Here is a 21,627-nt window from a genome sequence, read left to right as displayed (position 1 = left end):
ACAGATGCAGAGTAAAGTTAGCTGAAAGTAAACTTGAGAATGATTTACAGTAACAACATTTTAAAGACAAATAGCTATGAAAAACTTGAGATCTCTGATCATTATAATGACCATCATGATTCCAGAACACCGATGGTGAAGCATGCTTTCAATCTCTTAGAGAGATGATGGACTAATGTTACAGAATTAAACACATATTTTTAGGTACTATTAATAAATACATTTGTTTTTCATGAACAAATAAGGAAGTAATTTTCTTCTGGTAGCAGGGGTGATAGTGAGAGGGGAAAGGCAATTATAATAGCAAAATCAAAAAGAAAGAAAAGAGCATCCATCAAATATATTTAAAAACCCACAGAGGAGAGCTAAACATGTATAGAAAGGCATAGAGAAAACCGGGCAGTGTTGTTACTACTGTGCTGAATATAATATATACTTCAAAAATAAGGTGAACATAATAAAGATTATTGGATCCATACACAGTCCTTTTTCCATATTCTTTGAATAAAAATAAAATAAAATTCAGATTTGTTGATTTTTTTAAAGTTTATAATCAAAAGAAGAAAAAAAATGTTAAGGTGAGATATGCTATCTAAAATACAAAAGACAATGTTTCCTCTGTACTCTGCCTAAATCATACCATATCTAGAATATTGTGTTCAGGTCTGGGCACATCCCTTTATAAAAATAACATTGAAATCTGAAGAGTACCCAAATTAGAAGGAATTTTTGTATTTAGTCAAATTAGAGGTAACCTGGAAACATTACTCTCCTCATCTAAATATGTATCACAGAGGACATTATTTGCTACCATTTGAATAGTTCCTGCATCTTACTGATATTTATTTCAGTTTCCCAAAGCAGCTAGAGAAGTTTTATTTTGTTCTTAGTAGTATGTGGAATAATACAGAGTAAACTAAACAAACTGGGTAAGAGTCTTGGGTTCAGGAATTGTAAGATTCAAATGAGGATAATGAGATAATTGTTTAGCATTGAGAAGACTAAGGTAGGAGCAGGGATAGTTACTCTAAAGCATTTGAAGGAGCTTTATACTATTTCTATTTGACTTCAGAGGAAAGATGCAGAAATGTTGTAGGGCAGCCAGGCAAATTCAGTCTTTATACAAGGGAAAAGTGTTAATTAGTTGCTAGGAAGCTGCCTAAAAGCAAAATGGGATGCCTTCAGAGAAACTGGGTCCTTCTTCCCTGGAGGTCTTCAAGCCAAGCCTGGGTCACCACTAGTCAACAATGAAGTAGAAAGTATTCTTTTTCAGGTACAAAAAACGTTTAATGTCTCTTCCAGCTTGGAAATATGTAATTTTGTGATGTAATGTCAGAATACTTTTGCTTAAATTAAGCTCTGCTATCCTTACGTGAATCACTGTGGGAAGTAGAGTGGGAGACTGTTTTCTCATTTATAAAGTAAGGAGACTGGTCAAGATAACCTCTAAAGTCTCTTTGAGCTCTAGATGTGTCCGTGATTTTATGATCCTAATGATGTATCCATAATTGGAATACTGTATCGCACGTTTATTGTTATACTAATGCTAGCATTTAAATAGCATCTTAAAGTTTGTAAAATACACATATTTTTAGGTACTACTAATAAATACATTTGTTTTTCATGACTAACAAGGAAGTAATTTTCTTCTTGTGGCAGGGGTGATAGTGGGAGTGGGAAAGGTAGTTATAATAGCAAAATCAAAAAGAAAGAAAAGAGCATCAGTCAAACATATTAAAAAACAACCCATAGAGGAGAGCTAAACATGTATACAGAAGGGTACAGAGAAAACAAGGCAGTGTTGTTACTACTGTGCTGAATATAAAATATACTTCAAAAATAAGGTGAGCATAATAAGGATTATTGGATCCATACACAGTCCTTTTTCCATATTCTTTGAATAAAAATAAAATAAAATTCAGATTTGTTTAAAATCTTACAAATTACAAAATAATATTTTACCCTCAAAACAACCCTGGTGGTAGGTATTATTTATTATCCCCATTTTACAGTTGGAAAAAGTGAGGCAGAAAGAAGTTAAGTGACTTGCCAAAGATCACATAGCTAGTAAGTATCTGAGGTTGGATTTGAATTCGCATCTTCCCGAGTCCAGGTGAATCATTCTTCATTGCATCACCTAACTAGGTAGGGATTGTTTCCTTTTTGCCTTTGTATTCTCAGTGCCTATGACATGCAGGTGAATTGGATTTAATTGACTCTGCTGTCATGGTCCTCTTCCAGAGGGAAGGACAAACAATAACAACAAAAACAACAACAATATCTAGCATGGTTCTTCGTCCAGTATAGGGGATTATTGGTAAGTTAAATGATCCATATGGAGAGCTACTTCACTATTAGAATAAAACAATGAATTTCCCCATCCTTTGTAAGTCCATCAAAGTTCATAGTGAGTAAAGAATTGGGCCAGAGTCATATGAGTAGGACCTTTGATTAGAAATGGAAATATGACTGCAGCTAGATGTCTGCAAGTGTAGTGGATAGAGCTCATTAAATGACCTTTCCACTGAGATATGGGACAATTTATCATCCCTAATACTTGGGAGACTAGTGCCAAGAAGCCATGTCTTCAGAATGGGCAGGTGAACGAGCACCTATGATTAGCCTATGACATAATAAACCTAGTTGTCTTGCATAATGTGGAATGTTCTTTCCCAAGTACAAAGAGTATTTTTGAAAAAGGTTTTCAGCAGGGGTCCCATGACCTCTACTGACTTCTGATTGTTGTACGTAGAGCTACAACTATCCCAAGAGCAATGGGCATAGTAAATCTTTATATGAAAAGAGAAAAACGGGATTAAAGGAGGAAGAGAAAATCCAGGAAAAAAAAAATAAGATTGTAAAATAGAGGAGGGAGAGAATCCAGAGACAGAATCTTGTCACAAAGCCCTTGTTTGGGCAACTGACAGACTCTAGCCAAACTCTTTGCTAATGTGGCTTCCAACATTTGGAGATAAAAGAAATTGCAGGGTGTGACCCTGGGCAAGTCTCAACCCCAAATGCCTCAGCAAAAAAGAAAAAAAAAGGGGGCGGGGAGCAATTGCAGGGTAGAGGTAGAGATTATTCTTCTGACCTGTGAGACTCTTATAACCTGCATGGGCTACAGTTACCATGATCTAGGACAAGACACTGTAGGGGGACTGAGAAAGGCAACAAGAGCTGATCCACTGGTGATTTTTCATCTCTCCTAAATTCATAATTTCCCTGTAAGCACTGATGACCTTAGTAAATATAATTAGTATAGTTGTAGATAGTATATACCTCTAATTAATATTAACTATTATATAATTATATAATATAGTCATATAATATATTATAGTCATAATATATAATTAACAATCATATAAACTTCATGTAATTAGCATTATTATGGTCTGAAAGTTCTTTTTTTTATTCTAAAACCTAAGGACTAATTCAATCCTCTCTATTTCCTTCCTGTAATCTTTTCAATATCTAAATGAGTTCATGATAAACTTTGGAATAATTCTCCTAGGAGATATGGTCTATACATGCTGCTGACTGGCATCTCCCTTCTGTTTTTCTGAGAAACCTATAGAGAAATCACAAAACAAAAGGTTTAGCCCCATTACCTGACATCCAAGAAGTCCCTGCTAATAACCTACAATTTGTAAAGATGGAATGTGATTAGAATGTAAAGACTTGAGGGAAGGAAGAAGGGAACAAACTTTTATTAAGTGCCTACTATGTGCCAGACTCAGTGCTAAGTAGTACATATATATATATATATGAATATATGTGTGCATATACACATACATACATATATATTCTCATTTATTCCCCTCAGCAACCTTGGGAAGTAGGTGTTTTTATTATCCCCATTTTTTAGTTAAGAAAACTGAGGTTAAGAAAAGTTTAGTGTTTTACACAGCCATTAAATGACTGTAGCAGGATATGAACTCAGATTTCATGACTCTAGGCTCACTGTTCCATTCACCTCTCTGAAGCTTCAAACTACCCCCACTTCCCCATCAAACCAAAAAACCCTATAGTTTACTAAATATTTTATATATTGCATAGTGCCGTTAGGTCATGTTATCAACCCATATGGGCTTCCCCAAAACATTCTGCTGGACTTCCTTGAGTTATGAAGACGTACACTGGACTTCCCTGCTGACTTTGACTGCTTTTGCCCAAATAGACTCTTAATCTAAGTTTCCTTCCCACTCATTAAATATTCAGAGTAAGGGCAGCTTGATGGAGCAGTGGATAGAGTACCAGTCCTGAAATCAGGAGGACTTGAGTTCAAATCTGGCTTCAGATACTTAATAGTTACTAGCTGTGTGATTCTGGACAAGTCATTTAACCTCAATTGTTTCAGCAAAAACAAAAAACCAAATATAGAGTATATAATTAGTATATGGTTCATCTGGGTTGGGAGGTGGGGGAAGAGAATAATCATTAAAGTTTCCTTGTCAACTTTTGGACAATACTAACAGGTATTGATGACATCAAAGGTGACCTCATCCAATTTGTGGGTATCTAAAGGATTTAAATTTGACTTCAATATACAAACTTAATAAATTGGTCAGTTTGAGATAAATGAAGCCAGACACAGGACAGTATAATTAGGGAGGGAAAAGAGACCTCATACATACAAAATAGGAAATGAATGAATGAAAAAAAATTTATTTAGGAAGTAATGACTATGTGCTAAGTGCTAGAGGTACAATTATAAAAGCAAAGACAATTCCTGCCCTCAATGAGCTTTTATTCTAATTGAAGGAGATCACAAATGTAGTGGAATACTGATTGGGGAAGGTGAGTTAAAAAAAAAAAAGTATATCGACCTTCTAAGAATGGAAGGGATGGTGAGGAGAAATGTCACATAGCTGCAAGGAAGCTGGTGAGAATATATGACTAGGGTGTAGTGAAAGAAGTCAAGAATGGCTTCACTTTCATCATCTGAAATAGAGGGCCAGGTAAGACCGTCACCCATCAAAATGGCAGGATCCCAAGATGGAAGCAGTAGAGATGAAAGGATGTTGGGAGAGCACCGATCATACATTAAAATACAAATAGAAAATGATTGAGATAAGGGATCCCATGAATTTTTATTGTACCACTAAGGGATGGAACATTACAGTGTAGATAATAGTCAAGTTTTGACCAACTGGAGTGAGAATTGAAGATCATCATAATTCAAAAGAACTTCAATATGGCCAGTATGAGGAACAAGGAAGATAAATTAATTCATCACCTGTTCATTCAATAAATGCTTGTTTAGAGTCTACAATATGCCCAGGGACAGTGAAGACTACAAAGAAAAATTAGGTCTGAATTCCTGCCCTTAAAGAACCTGTGATCTAGTGAGAGACATAAGACCATACATAAATAGCTATAATGAAAAATACTTTGAAGAAGGAAGACCTTGATCTTATAGGGATTCAGAACAGGAGAGAGAAGACCAGACACAAAAAGCTATGAATTGAAAACATTTTGAAGAGCGATTTACAGACCCTCAGTCTTTTAGGAATTCAGAGAGAAAAAAGAGGTGATTTGGCAAGGGTTATCATCAAAGGCTCCAATTAGGTCTTGAAGGACGCAATAGGATTTCAACAAATAGAATTGGAAAAATATTTCTAAAGAATGATGCTGGCAAAGACTTCTTGTTTGAAGTTATTTCAGTCATATCTAATTCTTCCTGACTCCATGTGAGATTTCCTTAATAAAGATCCTAGAGTGTTTTGTCTTTTCCTGAAGGCCAAGAAATCTAGCTCCTTCATTTTATAAATGTGGAAGCTGAGGTTCAAAGTATCTGTTAATAATACATGCTATAGGGGCAGTTGGGTGGTGCAGTGGATGGAGCACCAATCCTGAAGTCAGGAGGACCCGAGTTCAAATCTGGTCTCAGACACTTAACACTTCCTACTTGTGTGACCCTGGGCAAGTCACTTAACCCCAATTGCCTCAGGGGGAAAAATACATGCTGTACAGAAAAAGCAAATAACAAATAATGGAGATGCAGAAAAACCAGGACATTGATACACTGTGGGTGGAGTTTGAACTGATCCAGCTATTCCTGAAAGCAATTTGGAACTGTGTCCAAAGAGGTACAAAATTGTTTATATCCCTTGTCCTAGCAATACCACTACTAAGTCTGTGTCCCAAAGAGAGCAAAGAAAAGGAAATGGCCTAAGATCCAAATTTATAGTCGTTCTTTTTGTGGTGGCAAGGAACTGGACATTGAGAAGATGCCCATCAACTGAGAAATGGCTGAACAAGTTGCAGCATATGATTGTGATGGAGAACTATTGTGCTATAAGAAATAATGAGCAGAATACTCTCAGAAAAACCTGGATTTACATGAATTTGTACAAAGTAAAGTGAGCAAAACCAGGAGAATAGTGTAAAAATAAAACAATAATAAAATATGAAAAACTAGGTATTATTAGTAAAATAATGATACAAGACAGTTCTGAAGGACACGATGAAAAAAGTTGTCCACTTCCAAACAATTGATGGAGTCTGAATGAAAATCAAAGTGTACATTTTGGACTTTATTCTTCTTGTTTGTTTTTTGTTCTGTAGTTGTTTCACACACACACAACATGACTCATATGGAACTGTTTTGTTCTGACTGCACTTGTACAATGTATGTCAAATTGCTTGCCTTCCCAAAAAGGGGGAAGGGGAAAGAAGGGGGAAGAGAATTTAGAACTTGAAATTTTAAAAAAGGAATGTTTATAAATTGTTTTTACACCTAATTGGAAGAAATATTAAAATGTTCATTTTAAAAATACATACACAAATGAACAAAAGAGAATTTAAAAAGGGTGCATAATCATGGACAAGCATTTTGACAGATGCTAAATTTATCACAGACTTGAAAAGAAAAGCAAGCTGTACATAACTGTACAGTCATTTCAGTTCCTTAAATAGGAATGTGCTCATTTTAATGGAAATTTATTATATTCAGAATTTTTAAAAGAAAAAATCAATAACAAAAATAAATATATCACTTCTATTGCTAATTATGCACATTTTCCTTTAGAGCTAAGAAGCAAGAAGACGTGTCAGCGATATGGTAAGTCCTGGGTTTTTATGGGCTCTGGACACTGCTATTCTTAGTCTTTGCTTAACCTGTGCCTTCTGTTACATAGATAGTGCTTGTTTGGCAGCCCTTCTTTCCTCTCTTGGAGATGTTGGCTGTTCTCTGGCTGACCCAGAGATCTTGGACTAGAGCCTGGCACAAAACATGACCTACTTCTTGAGAAAATAACTTTGACATTTGGTATTTGCGCTTTTCTTGAGGCTCTTCTGTTTCACTATCACTAAAATGGGCTAAAAGTTTTCACTGAATATTCTTTGATCGGTGTTTTTAATATGCTGAGATGGAAGGTACTACATCCACATTCCTGGATGGCATTGTGAAATAAGGAAGACTTATCTTTCTGAGTCCAAATCCAGCCCCAAATACATATTTGCTTTGTGACCCTGAGTGAGTCAACTAATCCTGTTTGCTTTAATTCTATGGAGAAAGAAATGACAAGTCATTCCAGTATTTTTACCCAGAAAACTCCATAGATATTATTGGTGCACTACAGTCCATGAGTCACAAAGAGTAGGACATGACTGAACAACAACATTAAAATACTGTATGACATATAAAGCAAAGTTCATAAATAAAATAGTTGTAGAATAATGACAGGATTAATTTTATTGGAGGGAAGAAGCCATTTTGAGGGATGTTGTGGTCCTGATATTTGCTCTGTAAAGAAATACAAGGTCAGCCTGGGTCTAATTATTGACCCCAATATAGGCTGTAACTCTAAAATGAGACCGATTTGAAAAGAAAACAAATAGAATCTTAGAGTATGGAGCTGGATGGAATCTTAGGATTCATCTAGTCTGATCCTCTCATTGTTGATCTAAGAGTTGAAAGGACTTCTTTTTTTTTTTTGCCAAGGCAATTGGGGTTGTGACTGTAATATACAGTTAGTAAGGGTTGATACACCTGACTATTATCCATATACCATCCAGCTGCCCCAAGGAAGGAGTCTCCTGTAGTCCAAACCCTTGACTTTATAGAAGAATGAACTCTGGTCCCAGAAGGTGGCAAACTGTCAGAGGTCAAACAAGTAGTCAACACCAGACAATGGATTTAGAACCTGGTCTCCTGGTCTCTTTCATTCCCCTCTAATAAGAGTGATTCTCAGTCAGAAAGGTTAAATGATTTACTCAAGTTAGTAGAAGATATAAGATTTGATCCTCTGACTTAGTTTCCAGTTTCCTCTCCACTATATCATTCTACCTGCCTGAAAAATGATGATACTAAGTTTTATTGTTCAATCATTTCAGTCACCAACTCATTGTTGACTCCATTTGGGGTTTTCTTGGCAAAAATACTAGAGTGGTTTGTCATTTCCTTCTCCAGTTCATTTTACAGATGTGGAACCTGAGGTAGACAGGATGAAGTGACTTGCCCAAGGTCACACAGCTAATGAGTGTCTGAGTCCAGATTTAAACTCAGGTCATCTTGATTCCATGCCTGGCATTCTATCACTTCACCAGACAGTTGACCCCAACCTTAAATTATCATATATAAAATAAATAGACCATTCATGAATTTCAAGACCATATTATTTATTGTATTTATGTCCATAATGCCTAGTACATAACAAGAGCTTAAGAAAAAATTGTTGATTAATTATGATATATATATATATATAACTATGTTATTGACCAGATCAATTAGTAATAAATTTAATTGAGATAAATGTTATATTTATTCTAATCACTCTCTTCATCTTCATCATTTTCATTATCATTTTCTTAATAAAGAAACAGACATAAGAATTTGTTAAGTGATGCTATATAAAAATGAAGTAGGAATATATTTTCCTACTTCATAGGCTTTCCTCATGCACACACAATTAAGAGAGGCAGAAAGAACACAATATAACTAATTACAATTTCTCTGTAAAAATAAAACCTTTTTTAAAAAAATAGCATAGATTATAAACAAACCATAGGATCTGGGGATCATAAATCTAGAACAGAAAGAAACTCTCAGAGATCCATTCACCTTCATTTTGTAAATGAATAAATTGAGAACTATTAAGCTTGAGTGCCTTGTCCAACATAGGGAGTAACTTTAATGACTATCTTTGTTCTATAACCTAAAATACAATAAAAATCAATATGCAAAGAAATGCAAGTGCAAATGCACACATTTCTTTGTTCTGATGAAATTTTAACTCTAGTTTTTCCCTTTTTACTTTTAGAAAAAGCTTAAACTTATGCCCTAGGAATTACCCACTCAGAGTTATCTAGGGCTTCTCATACCTCCTCCACACCTACTCTAGACTCCTTAAGATATTTTGGAAATTGGCAAGAAAGAATTTTTTTTTTATTTCCCCATATACCCATACAATCTTTCTCCACTCAAAATAAATAAAACAGGCATCAAGTACCTTTTAATTACTTATTTTCTTGTTCCCCCTTTACTTTTATAATACCTTCCCACCCCCAAATTTATGTATTTATTTGCTTGTTACCCTAACAATATTCACATCACCCCTTCCATCCACCAACCTCTCCCCCTGACCAAAAAAAATTTCAGATATCAAAGTCCTCTTAATTACATATTTGCTTCAATTCTACCAGCTACAGATAAGGAAGCTGCAGAGTATAGTGGGAAAAGAGTATGAGCTTGGGCCCAGATAGTCCAAGTTTGAGTTCCAGCTCAGCCACCATGTGGGCAAGCTGCCTGATATTTCTAAGCCTCAGTTTACTCCTTTGTAAAAAATAGAGATGATACTATTTGCACCCTTATAACTTTGAGCCTCATAGACTTACTGATTGTGAGGTTCAAATGAAATGATCTTGAAGAGGCAGCTATTATTATTAGGAATGCTTTTGAATGTCCAGTCCTGATAATCTATTCTTTCCCTCTGTTGAAACAGGCAAAACACTCCCTAGAATGAGCTCACAGATATATTAGAATAAAGCATGCAGCTAGCTTATTGCTGGGCTTTGGGACAAAACTAAACCTATTTAACAACTTATATTTATAAGATCATTTATCTGGTTTGCCCCCTGAATAAGCTAAAACAAGAGTAAGATGTTACTAAATTATTAAATTTAATTTAAGTGGCTTGTCAAGAATATACAGGCATTGTGTCATTAATTAACTGAATTAATTAATAAGTTAATTTGTCCAGAGTTAGAAACTAATGTCTGTCAGCTGATGATGGTGTGAATTGTATTTAAGGGAGGCAGGGATGTGCAAAGCCATTAGTCTCATTCTCACTTTCAAGATTATTGTAGTCCAGTGCTAGTATATAAGTTAGAATGATTCGTGATGACCCTGGATGCAATGGGAGATCTTGGCCTTTTTAATCTAGTCTTTCCCAGGTCTCAGTTTGTCTGAGGCAATACCCATTATTAAAAACTAGGTTGTTATTATTTGTCCATTTTGAAAAAGGACCATGACATCAGGGAAGTGATACCATGACATGCAAGAGTATTGGATTTAAGGGAGGGAGGGAGGACTGGGCATGGTCACCTCTCTCACTTTCTTCTCCAAAGCCATTTGGGTCCAAGATACAAATTAGGTTGACTGGAGATGGCCCTGGATGCAATGGGAGACCTTGCACTTTTTAAGCTAAGGTCTTTCCCAGGTCTCAGTTTAACTAAGGCAATGCCCAATCAGTGAGGTAAGAAATGAGAGAAAAGATGGTCTACTTTTCTTCCACAAAAGAATCAGTCAGGAATGGGAAAGATCCTCAAAGTTTCTGGCCAGAACAGAAACAATTGTTATTTATATTCACTCTGAGCCATCAAAACCCAAACAATAAGCAAGCTTGGACTGTTAGGGGAGAGCCAAAGTCACTTGTATCTAAACTATAAAGTCAGAGCAAAACTTAGCACATTTAGAGTTGTGAACTCTCATAGGTCTCTATGTCCTCCAAGAGCAAACAACCTTGGCTCTTCATTTTAGCAATACTAAGTCCCTATGTGCCACAGTGGTCCTCTTTAACTGTTATTTAGCTACCAAGTTATTATATTCTTCCTCTTCTTCTTTCCTCTTAAGGAGTATCTAGCATTTTTTTATGCTAATCCCTGAAGTTGAATTTTACAACCTCTCTCAGGCCCTGGTCAGATATGTTCTTAACACTTAAAGGGAATTTGCGTTTTTTTCTTCTGAAATTTTTAAAAACATCTGAACAAATAAGACAAAAGGTTTTGACAGAAAGTTATAAGAGGATTTTCTGTACAAAAATGAATAAAAAATGAAGTTATAAAAGGGATTATGTCCAGAAGAGTAGTGCTTTCTATAGTTGAATAAAGAACTGGGAACCATTGTATATTCTTGAGAAGGAGATGATAAAACAGTATTTGGGGATATTTTGAGTAAAAAATAAGCTGAAAAGAGGAGAGACTAGAGAGACCAGATAGGAGTTGATTGTAAAACTCCAGGTATTCAATGATAAGGACCTGGACTAGATTGAAATCTTCGAAAACAAAGAGGAAAGGGTAAATTGAAAAAACAGGGGAGCTTCAATTAGGAGAGTTTAGTGATTGGTTGGGATTGGTATGACTGAGAAAGGAAGTAGAAATGTAAGGGGCAATGGAAAGACTTGGTTCTAAGGTTAGAATACCTGACTTCAAAGTCCTGTGATAAATATTATCTGAGTATTCTTGACAAGCCCTTAACCATCCTCAACCTCATTTTTCTAATCTATAAAACAAGAGGACCATAGCAGTGATGATTAAATCCTTGGTTTTTTTTTTAAAGGAAAAATGTTTTAATTAAATTTTAAAATGAGGTTAGATTACATTAAAAGTTCTTATCCTTTTGAGCATCATAGACTACTTTGACAGGATAGTGAAGTCCATGGGTCTCTTCTCAAAATCATGTTTTTAAATGCATAAAATAAAATAAAATGTTTAAGAAAAAGGAAACCAACTACAGTTTTCACTTTCACAATGTAACTTTCCCCATCACAGTTTTGATATATTGCAGGTCAGTATAAGAAATTAAATGGGAAGGTGGGGGAGAGTTTTGCAGAAATCACAAATTTTATATAAGGCTAATAGATGGCACAGAAAGTTTAGAAAGTCACAAATTAAATGTATAGTATTATATAATATTAAAATATTTTATCTTTTAGTAATTCAGGCTTCTTCTCTGCTAAGAAGGAAAAACCAAAACATTTCATATGGATTTTCCAAATCACAGGGGCAGTGTACCCATAACCCTTCGATATGGAAGAAATAACTGAATATTGAAATGTAGTTATCAAAATATTTTAAAAGCAAATTCATGAAAAAGGACCCCTGGAGCCTTCCAACTTAAACTTTGATACCTTCATTCCATGACTTTTATCATGGTCAGGCAAATGACAGGTGCCATTGCCAAGATAAGGAAGTGAGAAAGTGGCTCACTTTAGGAAGGAAGAAAGCTGATAAAGTCAATTTCTGACACAGTAACAGGATGTCCAGCTGGAAACAGCCCGAGACACATATAACAGGAGTACTCAAGGGAAGCTTTAAGGAAAGAGATCCTTAACATGGGGTCTAGGTCTCTGCTTTATAAATATTTTGATAACTATTTCAGTACCATTGGTTTCTTTTGTAATCCTTTATATTTTATTCTATGCATTTAAGAACATTAATTTGTGGAAGGTGTCTGTAGGCTTCACTAGACTACCAAAGAGGTTCATAATATAAAAAAAGATTAAAAACTCTAGCTTTAATGGAGTTGGTGTCTATTTTTCCTCTCAAATGTGTGGTTGGAAGACTATAAAATCCATTGAGGGTTCCCTCCCTCAGCCCTGCTATGTATGTTGTAGGTGAAGACCTAACAAGTTTGTCATCTGAAAAGGTCAAGGATAGGAGTACAAATTTGCTATTTGGGGAAATAACCACACATTCAAGGCTGAAGTTACAGATGTGACACTAAACAAGCTCTCTGAGGAAGTGAGTGAAGAGAGGAGAGAACTCAAGACGAGAAAGAGTGTTCTTTTAATATTCATTTATGTTTTCTTTGCCCCTTTTATCTTTGACACACAGGGTAGGGTCCAGAGACCTCCAGCCGGACAGCACCGACATTGTGAGAAATGTTTCCATCGACATTGTCAGGTTCCAATAGAGCCAAGTATCTCCTGTTTGGTGATCAATTGTCGCCGGCTTTGTGGAGCAACTTTTCACATGTGCAAGGAGGAAGAACATGAGTTACTTTGTCCCCTAGAGCAGGTTCCTTGCCTCAACTCTGCTTATGGCTGTCCTCTCTCTATGGCTCGACATAAATTGGCAAAGCACCTTCAGGTCTGCCCAGCCAGTGTGGTCTGTTGCTCCATGGAGTGGAACCGTTGGCCAAATATTGACTCAGAAACAATTCTTCATGAGAATATCATGAAAGAGCCCCACAGTGAGGAATGTTTGGACACAGCTCTGGCCATCCAGGATCAAAACATCCTTTTTGGCTCCCTGAAGATGGTGGAGCTTTTCCCTGAATCCAGAGAGCTCACTGAGGAGGAATTGGAAATGGACAGTGATGCCATTTCGGAGGAACAAGGAGCAGTTGGTGGGGTGGAATTTCATTCTCTCTCAGCAAGTGGAATGTCACCTAATGGCGAGATGATGGAACTGAGCCAGCAAGAACGAGAGGCTTTGGCCAAAGACAAAGAAGGGATGGATCTGGCCAGTTTTGGGAAATGGGAAAACATTTTCAGCAAAGAGCATGCGGCTTCAATGTTAACAAATGCATCAGCAAATCCTGGGGGCAAGAGTAGCCAGGACGCAGGGAAAGAACAAGCTTCCAGTCAGGGCAATGCTTCCGAGAAGGATGCTAGCATGGAGAAGGAAGGTCAGGCAGACCAAAACAAGGACCCGTACAGGAACATGGAAACGACGGGACTCGCACCTTGGCAAGATGGAGTATTGGAAAGACTGAAGGCAGCAGTGGATGTAAAGGACTATAATATGTACCTGGTGCATAATGGGAGAATGCTGATCCACTTTGGCCAGATTCCTGCTTGCACACCCAAAGAAAGGGACTTTGTTTATGGCAACCTAGAGGCTCAGGAAGTCAAGACTGTCTATACCTTCAAAGTTCCACTCAGCTACTGTGGGAAGAGGGCCCGACTTGGTGATGCAATGGGAGCTAGTAAGCCTAGTGAACACAAGGCCACAGATACCTCAGATTTGGGGATTGATGTAGAAGAACTACCAAAATCGGATCTAATCAGAACCACCCTTCTGTGTGCCATGGAAAGGGAGCTGAAGGGCCACATCATCTCTGAATCGAGGAGCATCGACGGACTCTTCATGGACTTTGCCACCCAGACCTACAATTTTGAGCCAGAGCAATTTTCCTCAAGTGCAGTACTGGCAGACCTCACTTCTGAGAGTCCCCCAGGGCTCCACGTGGAACTCCACAGTGAATGTGTGACCAGAAGACATAACAAGAGTAGCTCAGCTTTTACTTTTACTTGCAACAAATTCTTTAGGAGGGATGAGTTCCCGTTGCATTTCAAGAACATCCACTCTGATATCCAGTCGTGTATCAATGGCTGGTTCCAGCATCGCTGTCCACTGGCCTACTTGGGCTGTACCTTTGTTCAGAGTCATTTCCGACCTCCGGGGCAAAGAGCCAAAGTGATCTACAGTCAGAAACTCAGGACGTTTGCCATCAAGCCTGAGGTTGCTCCAGAGCTGGGGCCCAGAGGGAACAGCCAGAGGTCGCTGACCAGCCTGCCCCTCGAGATACTGCAATATATTGCAGGGTTCCTGGATAGCGTCAGCTTGGCTCAGCTGTCCCAGGTGTCGGTCCTCATGAGAAGCATCTGTGCTACACTCTTACAAGAGAGAGGGATGGTCCTCTTGGAATGGAAGAAAAAGACCTATTCCCATGGGGGCACTGGCTGGAGAGCAAACAAAAAGGCAAGTATAGCTGATCACTCACATCCTAGGAAAGGTCTCTACCAGAGGGAAGATTGGGTTTGAAGGGCATTTGTATCCTCAGTGCTTAGCACAATGTCCACCATTCAGCAAATGGCAAATTAAATCATCTATCCAGGGTCATAGGGCTAAAAAGTGTCTGAGGGAAGGTCTCCAAGATCCAGGTCTAATGCTCTAGAGAGGTCCCCAAACTTTTTTTTTTAATAGCCTTTTATTTACAGGATATATACATGGGTAACTTTACAGCATTAACAATTGCCAAACCTCTTGTTCCAATTTTTCACCTCTTACCCCCCCACACCTCCTCCCCTAGATGGCAGGATGACTAGTAGATGTTAAATATATTAAAATATAAATTAGATACACAATAAGTATACATGACCAAAACGTTATTTTGCTGTACAAAAAGAATCAGACTCTGAAATATTGTACAATTAGCTTGTGAAGGAAATAAAAAATGCAGGTGTGCATAAATATAGGGATTGGGAATTCAATGTAATGGTTTTTAGTCATCTCCCAGAGTTCTTTTTCTGGGCATAGCTAGTTCAGTTCATTACTGCTCCATTAGAAATGATTTGGTTGATCTCGGTGCTGAGGAGGGCCTGATCCATCAGAACTGGTCATCATATAGTATTGTTGTTGAAGTATATAATGATCTCCTGGTCCTGCTCATTTCACTCAGCATCAGTTCGTGTAAGTCTCTCCAGGCCTTTCTGAAATTATCCTGTTGGTCATTTCTTACAGAACAGTAATATTCCATAATTTTCATATACCACAATTTATTCAACCATTCTCCAACTGATGGACATCCATTCAGTTTCCAATTTTTAGCCACTACAAAAAGGGCTGCCACAAACATTCGTGCACATACAGGTCCCTTTCCCTTCTTTATAATCTCTTTGGGATATAATCCCAGTAGTAACACTGCTGGATCAAAGGGTAGCCCAAACTTTTTAAATAGGGAGCCAGTTCACTGTCCCTCAGACTGTTGGAGGGCCGGACTATAGTAAAAACAAAAACTTTGTTTTGTGGGACTTTAAATAAAGAAACTTCATAGCCCTGGGTGAGGGGGATAATCGTCCTCAGCTGCCGCATCTGGCCCACAGGCCGTAGTTTGAGGACCCCTGCAAATGCATTACCTTTTACTACAAAGCACTTTCCTCCCAATAGTCCTGTAAGGGAGGTGGGGCAAGAGTTACCATCACCTTGCATTATCACCATTTTTCAGATAAAATGATTTGCCTAGAGTCAAGGAGTAGCTAAAGCTCAAATTCAGTCTTTCTGACTCTGTTCTATTTCAACCTTCCCTCCCCAAAGTCTGATTAATTCACCACTAAAAATGATATGAAAGTAGAAATGATAATTTTCCTCATTATCTATGCCAAGTCTGATTCATTTTACATTATCATTTATGTTAGTGTAAATTTAAGATATTTATGTTATTACATTATTATTTTCACATCCTTTCTTTGGGATCTCCCTTCACTCCAAAAAAAAAAAAAAAAAAAAAAAAGGCAAAACAAAACTACCAACAACAAAAAACCTTTAGTGGGTCAGGAAGCACTCCCTGTAGTCCACATGTGGACTTGTCCTTGTCTCTGGAAAAGCGCAAAGTACTTCTCTGGTATGTTCAGGTTAGAATGTGATTTGGGTGTGATCTATTTTCTGATTGTCCAGTCCTGAAGGATTTGTAATATACAGAAGACAAGTATCTATGCTGGCAACAGCTTTAAAGTGGGACTTGTTTGAGGTTGCTATACTCCATGTATATAGCTTCTATGGGAGAATACACATATTCAGGGGAATAATGTACAATGGGGCTCAAAAGATAGGAAAAGACTAGATTGTGAAAGTTTTTAAAAAGAACAGAGGAGTTGACTCTAGAGACAATAGGAAGCCAATGGAGTTTATTGGAAGAGGGGAATGATATGGTTGTATATCCTTTTTTAAAAAATTGTCTTGGCAACAAGGTAGAATATGGACTGAAGTAGGGAGAGATTTGAGGTGGGAAGACCAATTAGGAGGTCACTGAAATGATCAAGGTAAGAGACAATAAAAGAATCAACTAGGATGGCAAGTACCTTGATCAGAGTTCTGAGATCTTTCAGCTATTTTTATTTATATTACTAAGGCCATTATATAAATTATATGCAGTTTGTATAAATTTATTAAGTGCCAACTAGGTTCCATGGGCACCTATGTGACTCAGTGGTAATAGTGCTAGGCTTAAAGTCAGGAAGACTCATCTTCCTGAGTTCAAATCTGGTTTCAGACACTTATTAGCTGTGTGACCCTGGGCAAGTCACTTAATTCTGTTTGCTTTAGTTGCCTCATCTGTAAAGTGAGCTGGAGAAAGAAACGGCAAATGATTCCAATGTCTTTGCAAGAAAAAAAATAACCTAAATGGGTTCGTGAAGAGTCAGACAAAACTGAAAATGTGCTATATGTACACTGTGCTAAGTGCTAGGGATACAAAGAAAGGTAAAATAGTCCCTGCCCACATTCTAATGGGGAAGGTAACACACAAATAACCATATACAAACAAGATAGATATAAAATAACATGGACCACAGAGGAAAGGAAATAGCACTAAGGAGAACCAGGAAAGGTTCCTTATAGGTGGTAGTATTTCAAGTGAGACTTGAGGAAAGCCAGGAGGCAGAGATGAGGAAGGAGAATATTTTTACAAACAGGGGAAAGCCAATGAAAATGCCAGAAATCAGATCCTGTCCTGTGCCAGCAACAGCAAGGAGACCAGAGTCACTAAATCATAAAGTACAAGGAGAGGAATAAGAAAATTAGAAAGATAGAAAAGGACCATATTATGAAGGATTTCAAAAGAAGAAAGGAAGAAACTAATTATCTTAGTTTAGTTTTTTTGTAATTTCTCTAAAATCATAGAATTATGACTCTGCCACCTCATTCGCTCTGTTATAACTTTTTTAAGGTTCAGCAATTCACTATCATCTCTAATCGAATGACTGGAGAGGCACCGATCAGTGGAAAGAAGGGTCGTTTTGGAGCAGACTTCTGGGATTTGGATTTAAACCTCACTACCTCCTACCTATAATCTCTTTGAGTCTCATTTCCTCATCTATAAAATAATGGAGTTTGGTTAGATAATACCTAAATTCCTTCCTGCTCCAAAGCAATGATCCTATGATCCTCCTACATGATTTTCTGTCTTTTCATCTACTTATAGGACATTTCAATATCTGAATGTGCAGACAGTACCCCAAACTCAATATGTACAAATCAGAACTTTTCTTTCCTATCAAACTAAACTAGGTATTCTTCATAACTACCCTACTTCTGTCAATAGTCTTCTAGTTTCTGAACCTAGATATTCTGGATTAATTTTCTACTCTTCTCCACCATTCTTCTATGCAATCCATCTGCAAATCCCATCGTCTTTTCCTTCTAAATATTGATATTAGCTCTTCCCTCTCCATTCTTTCTAACTTTTGGATAATGCAATCTCTTGAAAACACTGCAATCAACACCTAGCTGGTGCCTACTAACTCATGGTCAATATAATCTTTGGTGTATGCGTGTTGTAAAGACCTTTTAAAGATCTAAATAAATTAGATTATCTAGTTTACTCCTATTCATCTACTTATTTTAGCCCTTCAAAAAATTTTGCATATTGAGCATGATCTCTCTGCCCAGAAGTCTTTCTTTTGAAGATTATACTTTGTTCAGTCATCCTACATTTAAATATGAGTTCCATCATTTTGTGGTAAAGGAAGAATATGCTGTCTGGTTTTAACAATGATCTAATTTGTCAATTAAGTATAGAATATTCTATTTGTCCACTTTACCTTAATAAACTAATCAAACACATTTAGTAAGGACCTACTATGTATCAGCACTGTGGTGGGCACTGGGAATACAACATACAGTGCAGTGTAGTGATTGGAATGGTGGCTTCAAAGCGAGAAAAACTTGAGTCCACACTCAACTGGCTGGGTTACCCTGGGCAGTCCATTTAATTTTTCAGTGCTTGAGGCAATTCTCTAAAACTTTAAGTTGTAGAAGTGTTCGACCTGAATTTCTTTACCCTGAAAGTACCCCATATCCCAATTTACACTATCTTCTTCTTCTTCTTCTTTCTTCTTCTTTCTTCTTCTTCTTCTTCTTCCTTCTTCTTCTTCTTCTTCCTTCTTCTTCTTCTTCTTCCTTCTTCTTCTTCTTCTTTATTCTTCTTCTTCTTCTTCTTCCTTCTTCTTCTTCTTCTTCTTCCTTCTTCTTCTTCTTCTTCTTCTTTCTTCTTCTTCTTCTTCTTCTTCTTCTTCTACTTCTTCTTCCTTCTTCCTTCTTCCTTCTTCTTCTTCTTCTTCTTCTTCTTTCTTCTTCTTTCTTCTTCTTTCTTCTTCTTTCTTCTTCTTCTTCTTCTTCCCAGTTCAAATTGTCTCAGTTAAATTGTTAAATTTCCAATGTAAGCATTCAGAACACAGAAATTGGCAAAGGCTTCATCTAAAGTTTTGTGAATTGTCTAGACTTAACACAGTGATGGAGAAAATATTAAAAATGTAGATTAAATTTTAAAATGTGTCCTGCAGTACCTCCCTCACCCCAATTTCTCTGAGATCCAGTTGTTAAATATTTACTAGCAGATTCCTAGTTGTCCCTACTACCACCACCCCCTAACCCCAGGAAATACAAGTTCCTTTAGGGAAGGGTTTGTTTCATTTTTGTCTTTATACAGCCATCATTTAGCATAGGATAGATGCTTAATATATACTTGTTGAAATGAATTCATTCTTTCCCAACAGATCTGGCAATTCAGCAGCCTTTTCTCCAGAATTAACAGCTGGCAGTTTAACGAAGTCACCTCCATGTCGGAGCACTTGAAGACTTGCCCTTTCAATATTGTGGAGCATAGGACAGACCCAGTTCTTCTGACCAGCATGTGTGAGCAACCCAAGCAAGCCAGGAAGAGCTTGGTCTCTACCTTCAAACCTAGAGCATATTGAAGAAATCCCTCAGAAGGTGCCTATTCTAGTGTTGTTCTGTCTTCCTCCAGCCTCCTGGAAGGAGAACATGTTGTGATTTTGAGGATCAGCTTCTTGTGTCTCTGTGGAACACTGGGTTCTTAGATGCTTCAGCCAATTCACAAAGCATAATCACTCTTTGTTGTAGCTTTTTAGGTTTCCTATATTATTCCCATCTCCACCTAGTAGGTGATTAATTTAATTTCTTTTCTGTGTAAGAAATCAGTCCAAAGGATAGCTTATTGGAAAAGAAAGTGGCTCATTAGGCAATCAGGAAACTAAAAAGAGATTACAGGGATCAGGAGAGGAGAAAGTAAATTAATCACGCAATAGGAACAGTCCTGGCAGCCCTCCTTATGAACAGGGTTAACCACCATTCATTAAGGCATTAGAGAAGTTCCCAAGCTGAGTGCCACAGGGGCAAGAGTCTGCTCATAGATGGAAAGGATAAACTGGGGGACTTCAGAGTTGCAGCGATTTGGAGAAGTGCCTCTATGGGCCTAGAAATATGGCAAGGGCCACATAGGTGGAACAAGTACACAGAACAAATACACAAGAATACATTTCTATGTATAACTACAAACATTCATGGAAAGTGTTTTGGAGATTCAAAGCCAAAATAAAATTGTTCCTGCCCTCAGAGGAGTTTATTATAATCCACAGATTTTATAACCCTTGGTTTCTCCCACTCTCATCGGGGTCTTTCCTTGAGAAAGGGAGAGAAGAATAAAAGAAGAGAGAAAAAGAAAGAGAGAGAGAAAGAAAGAGACAGAGATAGACAGAGACGAGACAGAGAGATGATTACATGTAGATAATGGAGATACCAAACTAGCTGGCATTGGAGTAGCTGTGTTTAGCTTCAAATCTGGCATGAATAACTTAGCACTGGATGTCACCATTAGGAGAAATGGAGAAAACACTGGAATCTATCATTTATAGGGATAAGCCATGGCTTTGGGCATTAGTCTCTTTTTCATAATGATGTAGAATTTTTGGAAATCTGATTTTCCTTATTACAATTCAATACAGTCCACAAATATTTATTAAGAACAGTACGAGACATTGTACTAAATTTTAGGAATATGGAGACAAAATGAAAAATAATCTTTTTCCTTAAGGAACTTACAACCTACTGATTGGGCATACAGAATATAAGCAATAAGTCCACATGTGATCGTTTGAATATATAGAGAACACTACTCCCCACTGTTCTAATAACATTGTGTTCTTTTGATACAAGGCACTAATTTTTTCAGATTATAACCACAGCGAGATCTTTTTGTAGTTAAATCAAGCAGTGAAAAAAGTAACTAAGAATCACAAATGAGCACATTGCTGCTTAACATTAAAGAATACTACTTCAGAATCTGGCTTGTAGGTTCTATATGCGCTCTGGCCTATAGGCAGGAAAAGTAATTAAGACAGAGAACAATGGAAAAAGCCACAGACTTATTAAGAAGAGAATTGGGGTTGTACCAAGATAGTGAATAGGGACAGAGAGATGGGAAAGAAGGCATCTTCACGCACTGTATTTTGGATGATTAGAGATGGGGTGGGGGAAAGGGAAGCAGACCAAGAAAGACACTCACATGGGTTCTATTGGCAGCTCATCCCCAGCTGTACTTTGTAAATTTACTCTGTAAATTTGATCAAAATTAATTGTAATTGTAAATTGATCAAAAAGATT

General features: G+C 37.2%; 1 protein-coding gene across 1 annotated transcript in view; it reads left to right on the top strand.

Annotated features, from left to right (window-relative positions):
- Nucleotides 1–21,356, top strand: part of FBXO40 (F-box protein 40) — a 46,996-nt gene extending 25,640 nt beyond the window's left edge. The window contains exons 2-4 of the mRNA XM_031959728.1: nt 7,031–7,063; nt 13,057–14,928; nt 19,722–21,356. Of these exons, the coding sequence (XP_031815588.1) occupies nt 7,061–7,063; nt 13,057–14,928; nt 19,722–19,922 (2,076 nt within the window). The 5' untranslated portion in view covers nt 7,031–7,060 and the 3' untranslated portion in view covers nt 19,923–21,356. The remainder of the gene's footprint in view (nt 1–7,030; nt 7,064–13,056; nt 14,929–19,721) is intronic.
- Nucleotides 21,357–21,627: the final 271 nt, after the last annotated feature.

Source organism: Sarcophilus harrisii, chromosome 3 (genome assembly GCF_902635505.1).
Source record: "Sarcophilus harrisii chromosome 3, mSarHar1.11, whole genome shotgun sequence".
NCBI classification, from domain to species: Eukaryota; Metazoa; Chordata; class Mammalia; order Dasyuromorphia; family Dasyuridae; genus Sarcophilus; species Sarcophilus harrisii.
Note: the sequence above shows the minus strand (reverse complement) of the source record. Positions and strands in the feature narration are given on the sequence as shown.